Source organism: Haplochromis burtoni, unplaced genomic scaffold, assembly GCF_018398535.1.
Source record: "Haplochromis burtoni strain Fernald_Lab_line unplaced genomic scaffold, NCSU_Asbu1 Contig_378, whole genome shotgun sequence".
Classification (NCBI taxonomy): Eukaryota; Metazoa; Chordata; class Actinopteri; order Cichliformes; family Cichlidae; genus Haplochromis; species Haplochromis burtoni.
Window position 1 is genome coordinate 499,113 of NW_024582739.1, and position 18,561 is coordinate 517,673.

Genomic DNA, 18,561 nt, shown 5'->3' on the forward strand with positions numbered 1-18,561 from the left:
ATTTAGCATATTGGCTAAAATGTCAGAATATTTATGTTTTTTTTTTTTTTTTTTTTTTTTAATCCACCCGCCTGCAGTCAAAACTCTCCCTCACAAATCCGTCTTTGGCTTTTTTCTGGAGCAACACTATGTTTTGTTTTTTTTGTTTTGTTCCAAGAAAGGTCATCCTGCTAGCAGCAATGAACAAATCCTCAGGGTGTAGGAAGTGCACAACAAAGGACTGAACATTTTCATGTTTCATACCAGTAAGGTGAATCCTGAGGTAATTTGATGATTAGGCTTAACATGCTGTATACTTCAGCTCATACAAAGCAGATAATGGTAGTGTAAATTTTTTGGCAAACCAAAGTCCTCCATCCTGTTCCTCTCTTTGTTTATTACCTGCACGTGCAAGCGAAACCACTGTGGTGCAGTGGTTAACAGTGCTGCATAACAGGTTATGGGTTTTCTCCAGTTACTCTAGCTTCCTCCAAAGATATGGTTTGACTGATGATTCTAAATTGGCCGTATGTATGAGGGTGAATGCTTCTCTGTATCTGTTGGGCCTGCAACAGACTGGCAACCCGTCCAGGGTGTATCCTGACTCTCACCCTGTGAGATCTAGGAACCCTGAATTGGATAAGGTTGCTCAGGTTTGCGATAGTTTGCTATGTTAGCATCTCTGCATATGACAGTTTTGACTTAGATGTTTCTTGCACACAATTGCGACGCAAACAAAGGTTTGGCTACCTTGCACCATCCTCATCCTCCAATTGTATTTGCAGACGACAAGGTTATCTCCACGTCTCGCCTAGTGGTGAAGTAGATGAGGGAGAGCCATTTTACATGTATAGAAAGGGAAATGAATGAGTTACGGTAAGAGGTTTTTTTTTTTTGTTTTGTTTTAAAAAGGTCCACTTATGGCCAACATAGTTGGTAGGTTAAAGCATTTGTTATTCTTTGTTGTTTTGACTGTTACAGTTCATTGGTGTGTCTCTCAGCAGCAGCAGTAATAGTTGGGCCCAGACAGTGCGTATTATTGAAGGTGGATAACACTACCTTTATGAATACACGTAGTTACAAGTGTGAGTCATGCAAATTTACACTAGTAGACTAGTGGAATCCATGAATAAAAATATGCAGTTGCAAATGAGCGTAATGAGTGCCCTTAAAGCCCCCCCTTCCTCCCTCCAATTGTCACATAGACTTGAATGGAGGAGAAAAACCACCTGCAGCCAGTGCGAGCTGGTGGCATTCAGTGTGTGCTTTCTTTTGAAGTTGAAGCCACAGATGAGGTTGTATTAATAGTTCTACTCAGTTGGCATAGCTCTCAACACATTAATCTTTGCAGCTCTGTGACCTTGTTTCCTCATTCATCACTCTCAACTATGCTAGTAAATCTAAAGCACACAGTTACAGTAGGATCCATGCATTAAATAAGAATTGTATGTGTTGTACCACATTATCATATCAGTACATCAATATGTAGAGCTCATTAACAACTCAAATCTTGAGAATTGTGTTTTTGATCAGTTTCTTTTAAGGCAGTGGAGTTCTCTGCCTGATCTCTTGCTGATTTAATTGGTAAATGGTCTCCTGGCTAACTGGGTTTAGCAGAACTAATCTGGGATCAAGTGTTTCACATAGTTTGACTGCTTTGTGGAGGGCAGATGGGATGCATACACATACGCACATAAAAACAGTGAGCAGTGGAGAGGGCCAAAAATAGCACAGCTTTTTTCTTTCTTGTTGGTAGGGGGCTGTTTAGCCAACGTAAACAAGAAAAATACTGCAAAGACACTCTTAATAAGGCAGAAAAAAAACTAGCTACAGGGAGTGCAGAATTATTAGGCAAGTTGTATTTTTGAGGAATAATTTATTATTGAACAACAACCATGTTCTCAATGAACCCAAAAAACTCATTAATATCAAAGCTGAATGTTTTTGGAAGTAGTTTTTAGTTTGTTTTTAGTTTTAGCTATTTTAGGGGGATATCTGTGTGTGCAGGTGACTATTACTGTGCATAATTATTAGGCAACTTAACAAAAAACAAATATATACCCATTTCAATTATTTATTTTTACCAGTGAAACCAATATAACATCTCCACATTCACAAATATACATTTCTGACATTCAAAAACAAAACAAAAACAAATCAGCGACCAATATAGCCACCTTTCTTTGCAAGGACACTCAAAAGCCTGCCATCCATGGATTCTGTCAGTGTTTTGATCTGTTCACCATCAACATTGCGTGCAGCAGCAACCACAGCCTCCCAGACACTGTTCAGAGAGGTGTACTGTTTTCCCTCCTTGTAAATCTCACATTTGATGATGGACCACAGGTTCTCAATGGGGTTCAGATCAGGTGAACAAGGGGCCATGTCATTAGTTTTTCTTCTTTTATACCCTTTCTTGCCAGCCACGCTGTGGAGTACTTGGACGCGTGTGATGGAGCATTGTCCTGCATGAAAATCATGTTTTTCTTGAAGGATGCAGACTTCTTCCTGTACCACTGCTTGAAGAAGGTGTCTTCCAGAAACTGGCAGTAGGACTGGGAGTTGAGCTTGACTCCATCCTCAACCCGAAAAGGCCCCACAAGCTCATCTTTGATGATACCAGCCCAAACCAGTACTCCACCTCCACCTTGCTGGCGTCTGAGTCGGACTGGAGCTCTCTGCCCTTTACCAATCCAGCCACGGGCCCATCCATCTGGCCCATCAAGACTCACTCTCATTTCATCAGTCCATAAAACCTTAGAAAAACCAGTCTTGAGATATTTCTTGGCCCAGTCTTGACGTTTCAGCTTGTGTGTCTTGTTCAGTGGTGGTCGTCTTTCAGCCTTTCTTACCTTGGCCATGTCTCTGAGTATTGCACACCTTGTGCTTTTGGGCACTCCAGTGATGTTGCAGCTCTGAAATATGGCCAAACTGGTGGCAAGTGGCATCTTGGCAGCTGCACGCTTGACTTTTCTCAGTTCATGGGCAGTTATTTTGCGCCTTGGTTTTTCCACACGCTTCTTGCGACGCCTGTTGACTATTTTGAATGAAACGCTTGATTGTTCGATGATCACGCTTCAGAAGCTTTGCAATTTTGAGACTGCTGCATCCCTCTGCAAGATATCTCACTATTTTTGACTTTTCTGAGCCTGTCAAGTCCTTCTTTTGACCCATTTTGCCAAAGGAAAGGAAGTTGCCTAATAATTATGCACACCTGATATAGGGTGTTGATGTCATTAGACCACACCCCTTCTCATTACAGAGATGCACATCACCTAATATGCTTAATTGGTAGTAGGCTTTCGAGCCTTTACAGCTTGGAGTAAGACAACATGCATGAAGAGGATGATGTGGACAAAATACTCATTTGCCTAATAATTCTGCACTCCCTGTAGCATCATAGCTGTGTGAGAAATCGTTGTGCGTTGAATCTGGAGATTCTGCTGAGATTAATTTCTGATATTGGATGCCACCAGCTCTACTTTTTACTCACCCAAGTTTTCCCTTTGATTTTGTTATGTAATTTTCCCACCTTAGATCAGCTCTAACAGTGGTGAGCAGTGTGAGCAGATGTATTATTTGGTAAGAGTACAGCTTGTTTTCATAGTATGTTTTGTAATATTCTGTATCTCATGAAGGCGAAACAGTACAGGACTTAGTCTTAGTCTGAGCAGGATAGCCCATAAACTGGCACCACAGTGTTGCAGGATGTGCTGGAACAAATCAAATCTGTGGCATTTACAAAGCACAACTTACAGGACTTGGGTCTGCATCTGCATCTTGGTTGTCAGATAACACAGGGCACCTTTAGAGGCTTCTGCAGAGCTAGGAGATGTTTTACTACATACAAAGGACAAATAGGCAGGGGGTGGACTTAATGTTTTGTTTCATCATTGTATATGGCTGATATGATGTTATCAAATCTGACTTTAAAAGGCCTAAGGGTTGCATGCCCTGCTCGGTATCGCAGGACATCTCTGTCTGTAGTGTCAGCGTAATTCTTAAGCTGATAGATGCCACTGCATAACATGTTAAATAATATTGATGTATAAAATTGTATTAATTGCCCCAGTGGGACCTCTAGAAAACTTGTGTTCAGGGAAATTATTAGATGGGACTGTGTTATTTATGGGAAGTTACCCATTTAAGCCTTGGCAGATAGAAAATGTGTGACTCCTTTTGACAAGCAAAGCTACAGTAACGTGACAGATAATTATGTTTTTATTTATTTAATTCATGCAATGAACACACAAAATAAGATGGTGCTATTGGAAGCCATAGTGTCTGCTGCTTGTTTTGTGATTGAAGATGGGTTTTTTTTTTTTCAGCTATATTTTTGTTGTGTTGCTGCGTAGTGAGTCAGTAATCTGCAAATTACTATTTAAATAATTAATACACAACAAAAAGAGTCAGGGGTGGTCCAGGAGATCTCTCTGACTTAAAATTAACCTATAAATTGAAAGGAAAAATATCCGCAGTGATTAACATTCTCATCCAGGTTTTGTATCACGCTAAAGTGTTGTGTAACACGTGTGTAAACAAACCCTAAACAGACTCCAGGCCCTGTTTAATCACACAAAGTGTGACACAGTGAAAAACCTTCCCCTTTCCACTTGGGCTTTGCGCATACTTCACATCTGTCCGATTCAGTGGGTCCTTTCTGGCTTTGTCCGTGTGGCTACAGTGTTGTTACTGTCCTGTACTGTACCTGTCTCCCTCATTATTGAGGAGGCTGTGAGATGGATGACTTTACTGCTGCGGTTCATGTATGCTGAGGCTCAGCAGGAACTTGACTCCTGCGTACCTGCAGGCCCTGGTGGAGGATTGTTGCCGAAATGCACAATGCAATATTCAAGGCCACTCCAGTAAAATATTGAAGAGAACAGTGTGCTGACAAAGGTACATCCTAACAATGACAATGATGGAACGGTTATTCTTTTACTCCTCTCTTTTTGTACATTCACATCCACTGTGCAGTATTCATGTTTTAGCGTGCTCATGTGACAGTTAAGACAGAAAACTTTGCTTTGTAATACGCTTTAATGCACCTGATGGAAATGTTTACTTTGCATCTCATTTTCTTGATATAGTTGTGAACTCTAAAATCATTAAATACTCTGGAGCAAACATGCTCCACTGACAGTTTCAGTCAGGAAACTGCTCTTGGTGTTGGTTATCTCTGTGATGCCGCACAACAGCGTCCCGAGGGGCAGTTTTACTCATGCAATTAAGAGGCAGTTAATTGTTGATGGGCTCCAGTGGTTTGCCACAGTAGACTTGTACTGCGATGCAGCGTTAGGACACATGGACTCATTAGATCACGCTCTCTTCTCCCTCATGACAAACTTTGTTTGTTTATAAAGCAGGAGGCTCCTATATGTGATGTCATCTTGCTCTCTGATTTACAGTGTAACACGACTGCCAGACTTCACTGACCCAAACGGATCATTTTAATGAGGCTCTTCGTAGAAACAAGTGGAACACAAACAGCAAAATACACAAACTGAATTTTCAGTGTTCTTTGTACTCACCCAAACATTTGATGGCTTAGAAAATTGAGCTTTTCTCAGAAACCAAAGAATAGAAATAAATAGACTCCATGAGCATCTATGTTGGTTTACTGACCCAGAAGTCGAGCCAATATTGTTGGATGGTAGTGAGCATGAAAGGTAAATCCTTAAGCTTAATTGTTTTGTTTTTGTTTATGTGCTAAACAAGTGTACAGTAACTGACTTAGATAATGTACGATAACAATGAGGTTTCAGCAGCTTTAGTCTCTGTTTCTGAACTTGGTGTTAAGAACACATTGAAGAAAGTGTGTTGTTAGTTACTGCAGCAATTTTATCAGTGCTTCACAGAACACCCACTCACATGCATGCACAGTCCCACTTGTTACAAGCAGCCATATAAAACGCACATCTACACACATGCACACCTTTGTCTCCCTCTCTACCCCTTTTTCATTTCAGCTCTTCTATACAGCCAGTCTTATAAAAATATATTAGATAGCCTCCCACATACTTACGTGGACTCCTGCACACGTTACATCATCTCTGCCACATTTCTTTTATCTTTTTTACACTGCCAGATTATCTCGTGAAGGTGTTTGACCAGAAGCAGCACGTTTGGTTTTGTATTTTTAATGTCTTAGATCAGAAAACTCTGAAGTAATAAAATATTGTAGTCGTCAGGTTTTTGCAGACCAGAAGAGATGGTTTGATTTCCTTGTGAAATGATTATATAACAGTGCTCATAACAAATCTGTTATGATACTGAGGAACCACAGGCATATTAGAAAACTTTAAAAGCTTGCACAAGCAAAAGCTTGCACAAGCTAAAGACCTAACCAAAGCTGTGATTGTCAAGCAGAGGGGTCTGTCTGGACTGTGATTGGCTCAGAGACGCCAGCTTTAGGAGCAAGTTGTTGTGTGTAGTCAAGCTTCCGCATTGCTGCAGGGGATTTTAGTCAGATGGCGGCTGAGGGATCCTGGTGTGCTGTGAGAAATTTCAGTGGATGTCATGGTGGGACTACTTAATACTCACTTCCTGTCTCTGATTCCCCCCCCCCACCCCCCACCCCCGACATTTTGGTGAGCACAAACACCTTCTCATTGTCAGCTCATACGTTGATGTCCTTCGTTAGCCATCCCCTCAACATGTGACAGTGCTGCACTATGTTATAATAATAATAATAATAATGGATTGCATTTATGTAGCGCTTTTCGGAACCCCTCAAAGCGCTTTACAATACCACTATTCATTCACTCTCACATTCATTCGGGCTAGTTACAGATCCATACAAAGTCTTGTTCTTTCCAGCTTCTGTCACTCCACTGCAGCAACAACCTAAAGATGAGAGAACTCTAGTGAAGCTCGATAGGGTTTTTTGTTTATTTTGTTTTTGAAACAGTCATTCCTGAAAGACTGTGCTGGTCACAGCCACCGCCTGAGGACAAAAGATCATAAATCACTGCCACCTCAGTGCGGCATTCGTTTTAATGTACTTTCCTCTGTTTTGACAGAAACCTCGGGAAGTCGGGCTTGCGGGTATCCTGCCTTGGATTAGGTAAGATCACGAGACAAACTGTTTGTGCATGCTGTAGACTCAGTATGACAGACCGGGGAGGCCAATATAAAACCTGTTCTCTATACAGAGAGAAAGTGTTATTAAACAGAGTGTGAAAAAATTGAATTTAAGTATGTCAGAAAGAACAAAAAGGTTTTTATTCTACTTGCATGTTTGTGTACTAATTCTCTGACCCCACTTCTCTGTCATTCCCTTTAGGAACATGGGTGACGTTTGGTGGACAGATAACAGATGAGGTGAGAGCAGATGCATTTTGTCAGCTTCTATCCATCAAAGCTTTGGAATGGAAACCCTCCATATGATCGGAGATATCCTAGGTTGCTCAAGAAGCCTATTTTTACTTTTCTAACAGAGTCAACAGGCAGACTCTAGTCCTGTGAAGCCAGCTTCATAATTAAAATTTACTAACACCTCACATCAGTGGTCTCATCCCATCATTTCCCCTCTCTGTTCCTTCTCCCCTGTTCTCTCAACAGATGGCAGAGCAGCTGATGACTCTGGCCTATGAAAATGGCATCAATCTGTTTGACACAGCGGAGGTCTACGCTGCTGGCAAGTGAGTATATCCTGTGTGGCGAGTCACTTAGGAGTGAGTGGTAGCAGCAAACATTACCAAACTGCTAATGTGTGATTGATTATGAAGGCAAGCAGAGGTTATGTACTTGCAGACTCCAGTCAGGTGTTTGAGCTATAGTGGTGCACAAATATTCCACATTTAGAAGTGATGTAATACAGAGTCAAGGTGCCAGCATGTTGTCTTTACCTATGGTAACTTACCAATATGCCAAATATCCATCTCACATTTCCTGAGAGCACTGAATTGTTTGTCTCCTAGAATACATAAAAAGTGTAAAGCAGAATTTCTTTAAAACTTAAAATCTGGACAGTCGTCTGCGGATGGGTTCTCTGGGTGACCTTCTTTTTATATAAGTTCATTTAAATAAAAGACAGAAAAGACATGACAATCACAACATTACAATTTAACATCGACATCATATGCAGAGGCTTGGAGACGTTCTGCAACAGTCCCAGGGTGGATGAATTTTCTTTTGGCGTTACAGGATTCATCTCTCTTTACGTATATTTTCCACGTGTATCTTAATTGTTTTTTGTTTTTTACAGCGGACACGCTAGAGCTGTTTTGTGACAAAGTGCATTCTAAACAAACTAACCTTTATTAAATGAATATATGACGATGGAAATGCATAAATGTTTTATTTCCATCGTTTTTTTTCACATGGTTTGAGGTTTAACTGATGCTAATAATTATGTCGTCTCATTTTAGCCTCTTCTCAAACAATAGTTTAATGGCATTCAGCCTCTGAGTAAGCTCCACAGTATGTTTATCTCGATGAATCAACTCCTCATTTTCTTGGCTATTATTAAAGGAGGAGAAGAAATTAATGTCTGCCTGGCCTGCTTTTCACAACGAAAAGTGCCATTTGTCAGGGTTCGGGTATTCGTGGCATAAATTTAGGGGATGGGCAGTGATGATACTTTAACCTCAGAAAGCATGTTGCTTTATTGCTGGATGTAGTGGATGTTTAAATTCCAGTATGGATTAGTCTGGTTTTGTAGTAGCCTGGGTGCTGTGAAATAATCTAAGGGATTATCCTTTGCAAATAGTGTCTCTTATTAACGGGAGCAAGTCTCCTGTTTAAATCCTCCTGAGATTATTCTATTTTTTCCATTATGTTTGGGGAGATGCATCAGAGTCCCCGTGTCTCAGAAAGGGAAATCAAAAGATAACAAAAGAGGAGAAACAAGCTGTAGGTCTCAGTGGTTGTCCTCGTTTCGCATCTAATGCCTCAGCAGCTGTGGTCTGATGCACGTCATCACACCACGATGTTAATGTTTTGGGGAGTTTTCAGCAGTCTTGTTGATTTATTCATGAGAGAGGTTGATCTTTGACACAGAAGCAAAACCAACTCTGGCTTTGATCATCGTGCTGCCATAAACCAGAACCACACTTGAACAGAAAGGACAAGCCTGGCACGTGCAAGTGTTTGTGACAGCACGTCACACAGCTCGAAATGTGTTGCACAGGTGTTAATCCTGACAGCTTCCACTGCAAAGCAGCACCAAGGAGCTTATATTACACACAAACACACGAGAAGGAGTCGAACAAATCACACAGTTTGCGCGTCATAATGGAAAAAGCTTTCATGTGAAGTCCTCGGTTGTGGCTTAGGATTCTTTCTATCAGTCGGGCTTGGAGGATGTGAAGTGGTGGTGTTGGTGGCTGCACAGTCAGCTGCTGTGAAGTCGATTCTGTGTGGTGAGCTTGGACAGACAAATAAATGAGATTTGTAAGCTGTTTGTTGTAGCTTAGCCCTCAACTAAAAAATTGGTCACGGAACAAAACACTGAACGCACAAGAATATTCAAATATTGATTGTGATGCTTGATTAGCGTATCCATCCGAATACATGAGCTACTGTTTCTGAGAAATATAAACAAATATGTCTCTTTGCACAAACAAATGTGTTGTGCTTAACCCATGTAGCTGCTCTTATCAGCAAGCACACATGGCACGAAAGCTTTTCAAAGTATGGCAGTAATTGGCAGAACAGAATTTTAGTCTTTGTTTTCTCTCAGGCTCAGAGGCATTTTGCTGGAGATCAATATTAAATGTGTGACATGGTGAAAAACAGGTGGCATAAGCCCTGAAGAATGTGAAAGTAATAAAATATAAAGAATCCATGAGTAGTGCCGCATTACATCATTGCTTCTGCCCTAAGTCAGAAAGCAACTCAGCATTGAAATAAAGCAAAGCTTTAATTAATGGGTGGATGAAGAAAGGCAACCTGCTCGAGGCTCAGTGAACCTTATGTTTGGTCACTCAAATTACTCACATTTCAAAGGGGCAATACTAAGAGCCAGAAACACACACACACACACACACACACACATCATTGCTCTCAGGGGAGTGTTCATTGCTCGTTGTTTAAAAAAGATGTGAGTCCAGCTGGCAGAGGCTGAAATCACTCGGAGTAATAATGCAGTGTCTACTGTACTTGGGCAGCTGCTGTTTGGATCAGCAGAATGTACAGAGGCACAAACACACGAGTGGGGAGGTTGAATATTTAATTTAATTTATCTTTTAATAAATGGCAAACAAAAGGTGGTGATAAATGGTACAAAAATGTTATGCAGGATTTAATATTCAATTGAAACAGAGACAAAAGCGAAACAAACAAACAAATGGCCCCTGAATATTAAAGTAAGGCTACATTCACACTGCAGGCGAAAGCGCATCAAATCCAAAGTCTTTACATTAAGGGCCATCAGTCAAACAATATTGTTTGGTCTGGGTCTAAACAGAGCGTGTTGTGTGTGCTGTCTTCTTTTGCGCATGCGGGCTGCTTTGAGGGTTCACACTAGAGCGCGTTTGCTGTCACATTTTATTTGTAGTGTGAACAAGCAGACAAAAAAATCGGATTTGATCAAAAAATCGGAATTGAGCATTAAGACCTGCAGTGTGAGCGTAGCCTTTAATCATTCATACATCCATGCTTTGCATACATATAGTAGCAAGTGGTGCACATGAGCAGGACTGGTCATAGCTGTCGAATATTAGGATGCAGGGGAAAAAAGGAAAAAGGGTACAGCACTACAAAGTTTATTATGTGCTTATAATCAAATTTTTTTTTGAGTTATGATACATAATAACCCATGGTTATCAATCATTGGTGTATCAATATAGTTCTGATTTTAAAAAATACATAAATATGAATGATTTATTTGTAACTGAAGTGCAGATTTCTAGCTGTAATTTAAGAGATTTAACAGAAAATTGTACATTAATTGGAATTGCTGATGATTTTATACATTGTTTCCCTTTTTCAGAGGCCTAAGGATAATGGGCTAACCTGACAACTGATCCTGCCAACTTTGTACTTAATTGTTGTTGCTATTATTCTTGAAAGTTCAAACAAATTTAAAAGTAATTCCAGATTTACAAAAGTGTTCTTCCACTCAAAAATATAGGTAGTTTCCCCATTTATGTTTCATACAGAAATACCAGGATATTCAAGTAATGTATAAACATGAAAAGGTTTCAAAATTATTCTTTAAAAAAAAAAAAAAACAACTTGCACATTATTCGACTTTATACCAACATCGTTGTGCCATTCTCTTTGGTATCAGCTGTCCTTAATACTTCCACATAATTAGAGCCAGCTTATTATTTTCTGCCAAGTAATCTTGTATTGAAATATTTAGGTTAGGAATTTACCATTTGTGGCCTCTTGTCTTTTTTGGGGGGTTGTGGGTATGCCATTGTGACTCTCACTGCGATTTAAAATGCGTGGATGATCAATCTGTTGTGTGATCTGTGCAAATCTAAAACTCCTAAACTTCTTGATATTCTTGATATTTATAACCACCTCTGTAATCTTCCTGATATTTATAATTGAGCTATTTGTAGATATTAGTTCCATTTCTTAAATTTGTAATATCTGAAACATATTGCACTATTTAAATAGTTTAGTCTGTTACTGTTACTGTCTTGGAGCAACTGTAACCCACACAGTTTCCTCGGGGATTAATAAAGTATTCTGATACCTTAAACTTTTGCACATTACTGAAACTGTTCAGACTGTCACACTGACAGGAGCTGTAATGTGCTGTGCTGTGGGTAAATTGTGGTCCTTGAATTTGTGCACAAATCGGATACTTGCCGTAATATTTGAAAACTGTGTCAATTAGAGGTGCTAGCTGCACTCATCGGCAAACGTAAACAAATCTTAGCTGGCATGACGCTTTTTCTACCTCTACAGCCAGTTGGATTTTATGTGAAACTGTGTCACAAGGAGGGGTCTCATTATTTGTCAGAGGGAGCTGGAGAGACATCCTGCTGACAGGTTTCTGCCCAGCCCTAATGAGCCCCGTGTTGAACGTAATGTCACTCATTAGCACCCCTGTGGCTGCTAATGAGTGACTTGGTGGTGGCTCGACAGCACAGCTGGGACCGGGCGAAGAATTGGACTGCGTTAATCAATTAAATAATTAAATCTTGAGACAGTCGGATATAAGTGCTCATATCATTTCAAGACTATCTATTATTTTTTAATGTTTTTTTTTTTTTTAATCATGCTCTCTTTCCATCTGTTTCATAGGGCAGAGGTGGTGCTCGGAAACATCATAAAGAAGAAAGGATGGAGGTATGATATGAGGCACACTTTAATTGCATTTTGTATTTTTTTATTTTATTTTTTTAATTTCCTTCCCAGCCATCTGGCCTAATCTTGTATCATCTCGTTCCTCTGCACATATTGGGAGGCTTGTGTGTTGTGAACCGGAACAGTAAGGTGGGGAGATGAAAGATTAATGTGGGCAGCCTTGCCACACTCCAGTGTCTCCTCCTCAAAGATGATAAATAATGGATGAACTTCTAGTGGCTTGTCTTCTACTTTGTCGGTCCTGTATGGGTATTTGTATAGCTCAGGTTATATCAGATCAGGTTTATGTGCTCGCAGCACTCATTCACTGGCATTGTTTGCGTTCTGGCACAGACACCGTTATTGTAGGATGTGTGCGAGAGTGATGCTGATAGAATAAGGTAGAAACGCATGAATGACCTAAAGATTATAGTTTGTGCATGTGCTTAAGCAACTCCAGTGCTTTTTTTGATGTAGTTCAGCATGTTTGCTTGGCAGATGTTGTAACAGATGTGTGCTTACTTTTTTTTTTTTCTTTCTCCAGACGTTCGAGTTTGGTGATAACAACAAAGATCTTCTGGGGTGGAAAGTAAGTTTCATCCTTAACTCTGCTGTTTGCCCAAATGGAAAAACTACCCTCGCGTGTAATTTTTCTCGACTTGTTTGATCCTGATGCTCCTGGTAATGGGATCATGTGTCATCCAAACTGATCTGTTGTCAGGTGCTTTCAATAAAGCTGGAAACATCGCTCATATTTCATAAAGGATAAAATGATATTATGTTACCGTCCAGGAGCCGTACCAGTCACATTTTAAATAATGGTGTCAAACACACTCTCATTTCTTTTGTATTTGTTTTCATATAGAGCGGAAACTGAAAGAGGTTTATCCCGAAAACACATTATAGAAGGTAAGTAGCAGTGCTGCGTATTATTGGATTAAATGTTGACACTTCAACAACAAAATTAATTAATAGCTTTGGGTCAAGGGAATCAAAGCTTCATTTTAAAAACTGACGCCTCCCCTGGAGTTATTGGAAAAGTTTTGGCTACAGTCAGTAACCCATTTAAAGTATGCAGTTTGATAATCCTCTGCACTAATTTTCTATACACTTTGATATTTGCAGTCACAGTACCATTGCTGCTCAACTGTGGTTCCTATTTTCCAGGTTTAAAAGCCTCTTTAGAAAGACTGCAGTTAGACTACGTGGATGTGGTTTTCGCGAACAGACCGGACCCTAATACACCAATGGAAGGTAGCAATTCTATTGTCTCTACCCTTTTTCTGCCTATTTATCACCTTTTTATCACTTGTTGTCATACTGTGCTTAGAGAAAAGGCATTCTTTCTGTCTCTATGACGACTGCAACGTGAAGACTCGGATATACAAATCTCTTGTAACTGAAACATCTATTTTTAAATGCTGCCTGTTGTCCTGGTGCTTCCACCTCCACACTCAGAATGAGGATGGATGCGGATGCTGAAGACCTTTAAATGGCAGAGTGCTAACTGTGTGGGGCTCAGCTGGTCACACAGTATCCATCTGCTCCCGTGTTATAGTTCCTCTTCGGGTTGTAGTCCGGTCAGGGGCCATCTCTCTGCCTTCAGTTTGCTACTTCGCTCAAGCTGGCTCTTCCAGAATACTTCAGGATCTTGTTGAGCAGAAGTAGCTGGTGTTGTTTAATGTAAAGGTTGAGGCAATTCTTACGCCCCTCTGCCCTTTAGAGATTGCACACAGTTCAAATGGGCAGTTTTGAATATGCGTCTTCCAATCTGTAGTGGTAAAGCCATCTGGTGTATTTTATGCTGGCAGTAGCTGAAGGGGTAAACAGGGTGAAGAGGAAGTGAACAGCTACTGTCAGAGTAAACACAGTAAACCCCTTAAGACAAGCACACACTCCCAAGATGGAGAGGCTTGGTCTATTCGACTCTTTTATGAGAAACAGTGCATCAGTGTGATGGATTATTGATGGGTGATAGGGCCCGTCTTATTATATGCGTGTTCCTTCTCTTGTCTGGGACGCTTCGATCGCTATTTGACATTTTTTATATTTGGTCTGCAGGCGAACCAAACAAGTTATCACTTAGATCGATAAAAAGACGGAAATTACAGTCAGATAACGCAAGATATTGCTCAACAGCACACACACAGGCTGAGTTGGAGCTCTGTGATTTAATTTCTCACACGTGTTACACACACTGCACATGAAACACTACAGATGATTATCTTCATGCCACCTGGCTCCACACACCATTTGGGATAAGCATCTTTCATCAGAACTGCCGTTGAAACATGACCAACCCATTCAGGCCACCTTAAGAAGAAGAAGAAAAAAAACCCCACCACCACCTCAAACAGGAGAGGCAGCAATAAACATCTCAACATGCTGGTAGCACCATCTACTCTGGAGTCGAGTGTTACATAAGTTGAAACAGCCGCAATTTTCTTTGTGACCATTTATTACACGGCGTGCTGCGGGGGAAAAACTTTTTCTAAGGTTTATTTTTTAGCACCTGACGACTCTTTTTAGCTTCTCATCTGTAAACACTCAGCATACTATTTCACGTGATTCAGTTGATTTTGAAAAATCTCAACAGGATCTTCAGCTTTATTTTGAAAGGTTTATGTGGAAAATAAACAAGCGGACAGCGGAGGCACACGACCGTCGTTGTTGCTAACGACAACGCATAAGAACAGTCATTTGTCCGTCCATAGTGTGGTTATATTAAATATAAGAGAAAGAGAGAACTTTAAGAAATTCTACAGTGACCATCAAAACGATGAAACATATTGACGTAAACAGTTTATTTTGCAACACCACAAAACAAACGATAGCATAATATGAAACGATAGACGTTTTCATATCGTCATCTTATATATATCATTATATCGAAAAGCCCTATTTAAAAGCAATAATAGTTTGTCACTCGCCTACCTATGTAACATCAAATAAATACATAAAAATAACTGCTTTCACCTACTACTCCAGCGGTCCCCAACCTTTTTTGCGCCACGGACCGGTTTATGCCCGACAATATTTTCACAGACCGGCCTTTAGGTGTCGCGGATAAATACAACAAAATAAAACTAGTACCGGTACCGAAAAAAAGAAGATTTATTCATAACACACGTGAAAAGACCCAGGAAAACTGAGTTAACGATAAAAACGATAACAAAATAACGTTGAAAACCCTGAAAACCATACATTTCACACCTGAGCGTCAACTCACGCGGCCCGGTACCAAACGACTCACGGACCCCCCCGAGGCCCGGGGGTTGGGGACCGCTGTACTACTCAACTCACTGGATAACGATTTGTCAATCACAAGTCATTAGCATTCGACCATGTGCTGGGTAATGTACCTTTCTGAAACACAGAGACCATAGACTTCTACGGATGATCTGATATCGTCGTGTTGGTGTTGTTCCTGGAACAGCATAGTAAATGTTGTTCCAAGATCAACATTGCAAGTGACCAATCACATTCTTGTGACGTTATTCTTTGGCGCGCCAAGCCATTTGTGCATTTATGAAATTCCAATGTTCAATTCAATTCAATTTTATTTATATAGCGCCAAATCACAACATAAGTCGCCTCAAGGCGCTTCATAGATACAGAGAAAAACCCAACAATCATATGACCCCCTATGAGCAAGCACTTTGGCGACAGTGGGAAGGAAAAACTCCCTTTTAACAGGAAGAAACCTCCGGCAGAACCAGGCTCAGGGAGGGGCGGGGCCATCTGCTGCGACCGGTTGGGGTGAGAGAAGGAAGACAGGATAAAGACATGCTGTGGAAGAGAGACAGAGGTTAATAACAGATATGATTCAATGCAGAGAGGTCTGTTAACACATAGTGAGTGAGAAAGGTGACTGGAAAGGAAAAACTCAATGCATCATGGGAATCCCCCGGCAGCCTACGTCTATTGCAGCATAACTAAGGGAGGATTCAGGGTCACCTGGTCCAGCCCTAACTATATGCTTTAGCAAAAAGGAAAGTTTTAAGCCTAATCTTAAAAGTAGAGATAGTGTCTGTCTCCCGAATCCAAACTGGAAGCTGGTTCCACAGAAGAGGGGCCTGAAAACTGAAGGCTCTCCCTCCCATTCTACTTTTAAATACTCTAGGAACAACAAGTAGGCCTGCAGAGCGAGAGCAAGTGCTCTAATAGGGTGATATGGTACTACAAGGTCATTAAGATAAGATGGGGCCTGATTATTTAAGACCTTGTATGTGAGGAGCAGGATTTTGAATTCAGCAGGATTTTGAATTCATGTTGCAAGGACAATATCAATTCTGCTATGTTTATTAAAGGGTTACGGTCAGGGTCCGTTGATCGGCGGACAGAGGCGGTTTCTCGCAGCTTAAGTACAGTTTTTTGTTTTACGCCGGTTTTTCCCAAGTCGCAAAAGTATGACGTCACAACATTCTGATTGGTCACTTGCAATGTTGATCCTGGAACAACATTTATATGTGATCTGGGAACAACACCAACACGACGATATCAGATCGTGCGACTTCTACAGGGCCCAGAGTCTTTCAGTATCCACAGCTTTCGCCCCCTGATGCCCATTAGAGTGAATTTAGGCTTAGGCTACTTAAGGATCAACCTTTGCTTTTTAGACCTGGAAGCTACATCTTTTATGCGTCTGTGGTGAGGAGAGAGCCATATCGTTAATTTGTTACATAAAATGTAACAAATTAATTAATGTTACATAAAAACAGCTTGTATAAAAGCAACCAAGTCAAACCAAAACTGCTTTAAAGCTTTGCCTAGAATGAGGGTTAAAGAGCTTTTCATCAACTTCTTTGATGCTCACAAAAAATACTCATTATTTCTTCCTTCATGGCTCAGGGCCGTTTATCATTGATGGCCATGATGGTCGAGTGGTTAGCACTGTAGCCTTACAGCAAGCTTATAACCGGTTTGATCCCCACCTATGCCTGTGTGCGTTCTCTCATGCCTTCTCCCACGGTACAAAGACATCCATTAGGTTAACTGGTGATTCTGAATATGCCGTGGGTATGAGGTAATTAAAGTGCTGTATAAATGTATGTTGCTTAATGGGGGTTAAAATGGGACTTTTAGTCATTAAGATTATAAAAGAACTGTATAAATGGGAGTGCATTTCAATATCCATACAACCACTGAACAAACCACTGAACAAATCTAATCTTAAAGCTTATTTGCATGAATGTAATTTGACTTATCTACATCTTTGTTAAGGTTGCAGATGTGCAGTAGAAGCCTGTGATAGAGTTCTACTGTGCCAATGCAACATTACCCACTGATTGGGTCGTATATCCTAGTTTCAGCTGTTGACTGGCTCTTTTATGACAGGAGCTAAACTGCGGATGTGTAATCAGGATTCTTTGAGTGCCATGGCTCTCTTATCATGCCTCTGCTAATGTATATTTTTATGTTATAATCTTTAGCATAATTATCAGAATCATTTGTTTATTCAAATCTCTCTTATCATACACATAAGCATGCATGCTTTAAAAACACATTCCCACCTGACGGCTTTAAATCAAATGCAGTGCTGTGTTGACACAGTAACATGAGATTAATCTCTCTGCAACATCCAGTCATCACATTAAAGAGAAAAATAAATCACCCCTGACATATTTTCTAACCATCTGTGCTTAAAATAAATAAGCTGTAGTCCACTTTGTCAAACCACTGAAGAGGCTTTTTGCACAATTAAAGATCTGAAGTGGTGCAAATACGGCCGTCGTCTCGTATTTATTTCACTGGATTTCCTTTCTGCAGCCCGCTGCAGATTGAAATTGACAGATTCTTAGGATTTTTTTTTTTTAAACATTAATGTCATTCAAGTGCCTTGTTATGAATAGATGTCATCCTCATCAGGGTGAATCATGCTCCATTCTGATTAACATAATCAGCTTTTCCACTTCTGTCCTGAATGGCCGAGGCCATTTGGATTGCAAATGATAACGAGTGCTTCTTTTAGAAGAAGAAAGAACAAGCAGATGCACATAAATTAGAGTACCAGGACACTGTTTGAGGTATTGTATGCTGCGGAAAACACCACAGGGTGAAACGAGTGTTAATGGGTTTTTTCTTTTTCTTTTATAAGGCCGGCTATTTATTTTTATTTTTAAGCTACATTTTTTTTTTTTGCCTGTCCCATTTGGTTCTTTAGCCGTCAGAATTGTTGTCTGAAGACCAACAAGGATACCCAATGGATTTACTTTGCCAAATGGATCATCACGGCCTTGCCATATTGGTCCATTTGATCTACCTTTGTTGTTATTATTTATTTTATTTTATTTTCAGTTGTTACAGACGGGACAGACATGACTGAGGGATAGG

The 18,561-nt window shown here is 40.4% G+C and overlaps 1 protein-coding gene across 7 annotated transcripts in view; it reads left to right on the plus strand.

The window, feature by feature from the left end:
* Positions 1–18,561, plus strand: part of kcnab2a (potassium voltage-gated channel subfamily A regulatory beta subunit 2a) — a 96,284-nt gene that overhangs the window by 64,625 nt on the left and 13,098 nt on the right. For all 7 annotated transcript variants that reach the window (XM_005943630.2, XM_005943629.3, XM_005943632.3 and 4 more), the window contains 7 exons: positions 7,002–7,045; positions 7,265–7,302; positions 7,543–7,622; positions 12,187–12,231; positions 12,773–12,817; positions 13,094–13,137; positions 13,396–13,482. In XM_005943630.2, the coding sequence (XP_005943692.1) occupies positions 7,002–7,045; positions 7,265–7,302; positions 7,543–7,622; positions 12,187–12,231; positions 12,773–12,817; positions 13,094–13,137; positions 13,396–13,482 (383 nt within the window). The remainder of the gene's footprint in view (positions 1–7,001; positions 7,046–7,264; positions 7,303–7,542; positions 7,623–12,186; positions 12,232–12,772; positions 12,818–13,093; positions 13,138–13,395; positions 13,483–18,561) is intronic.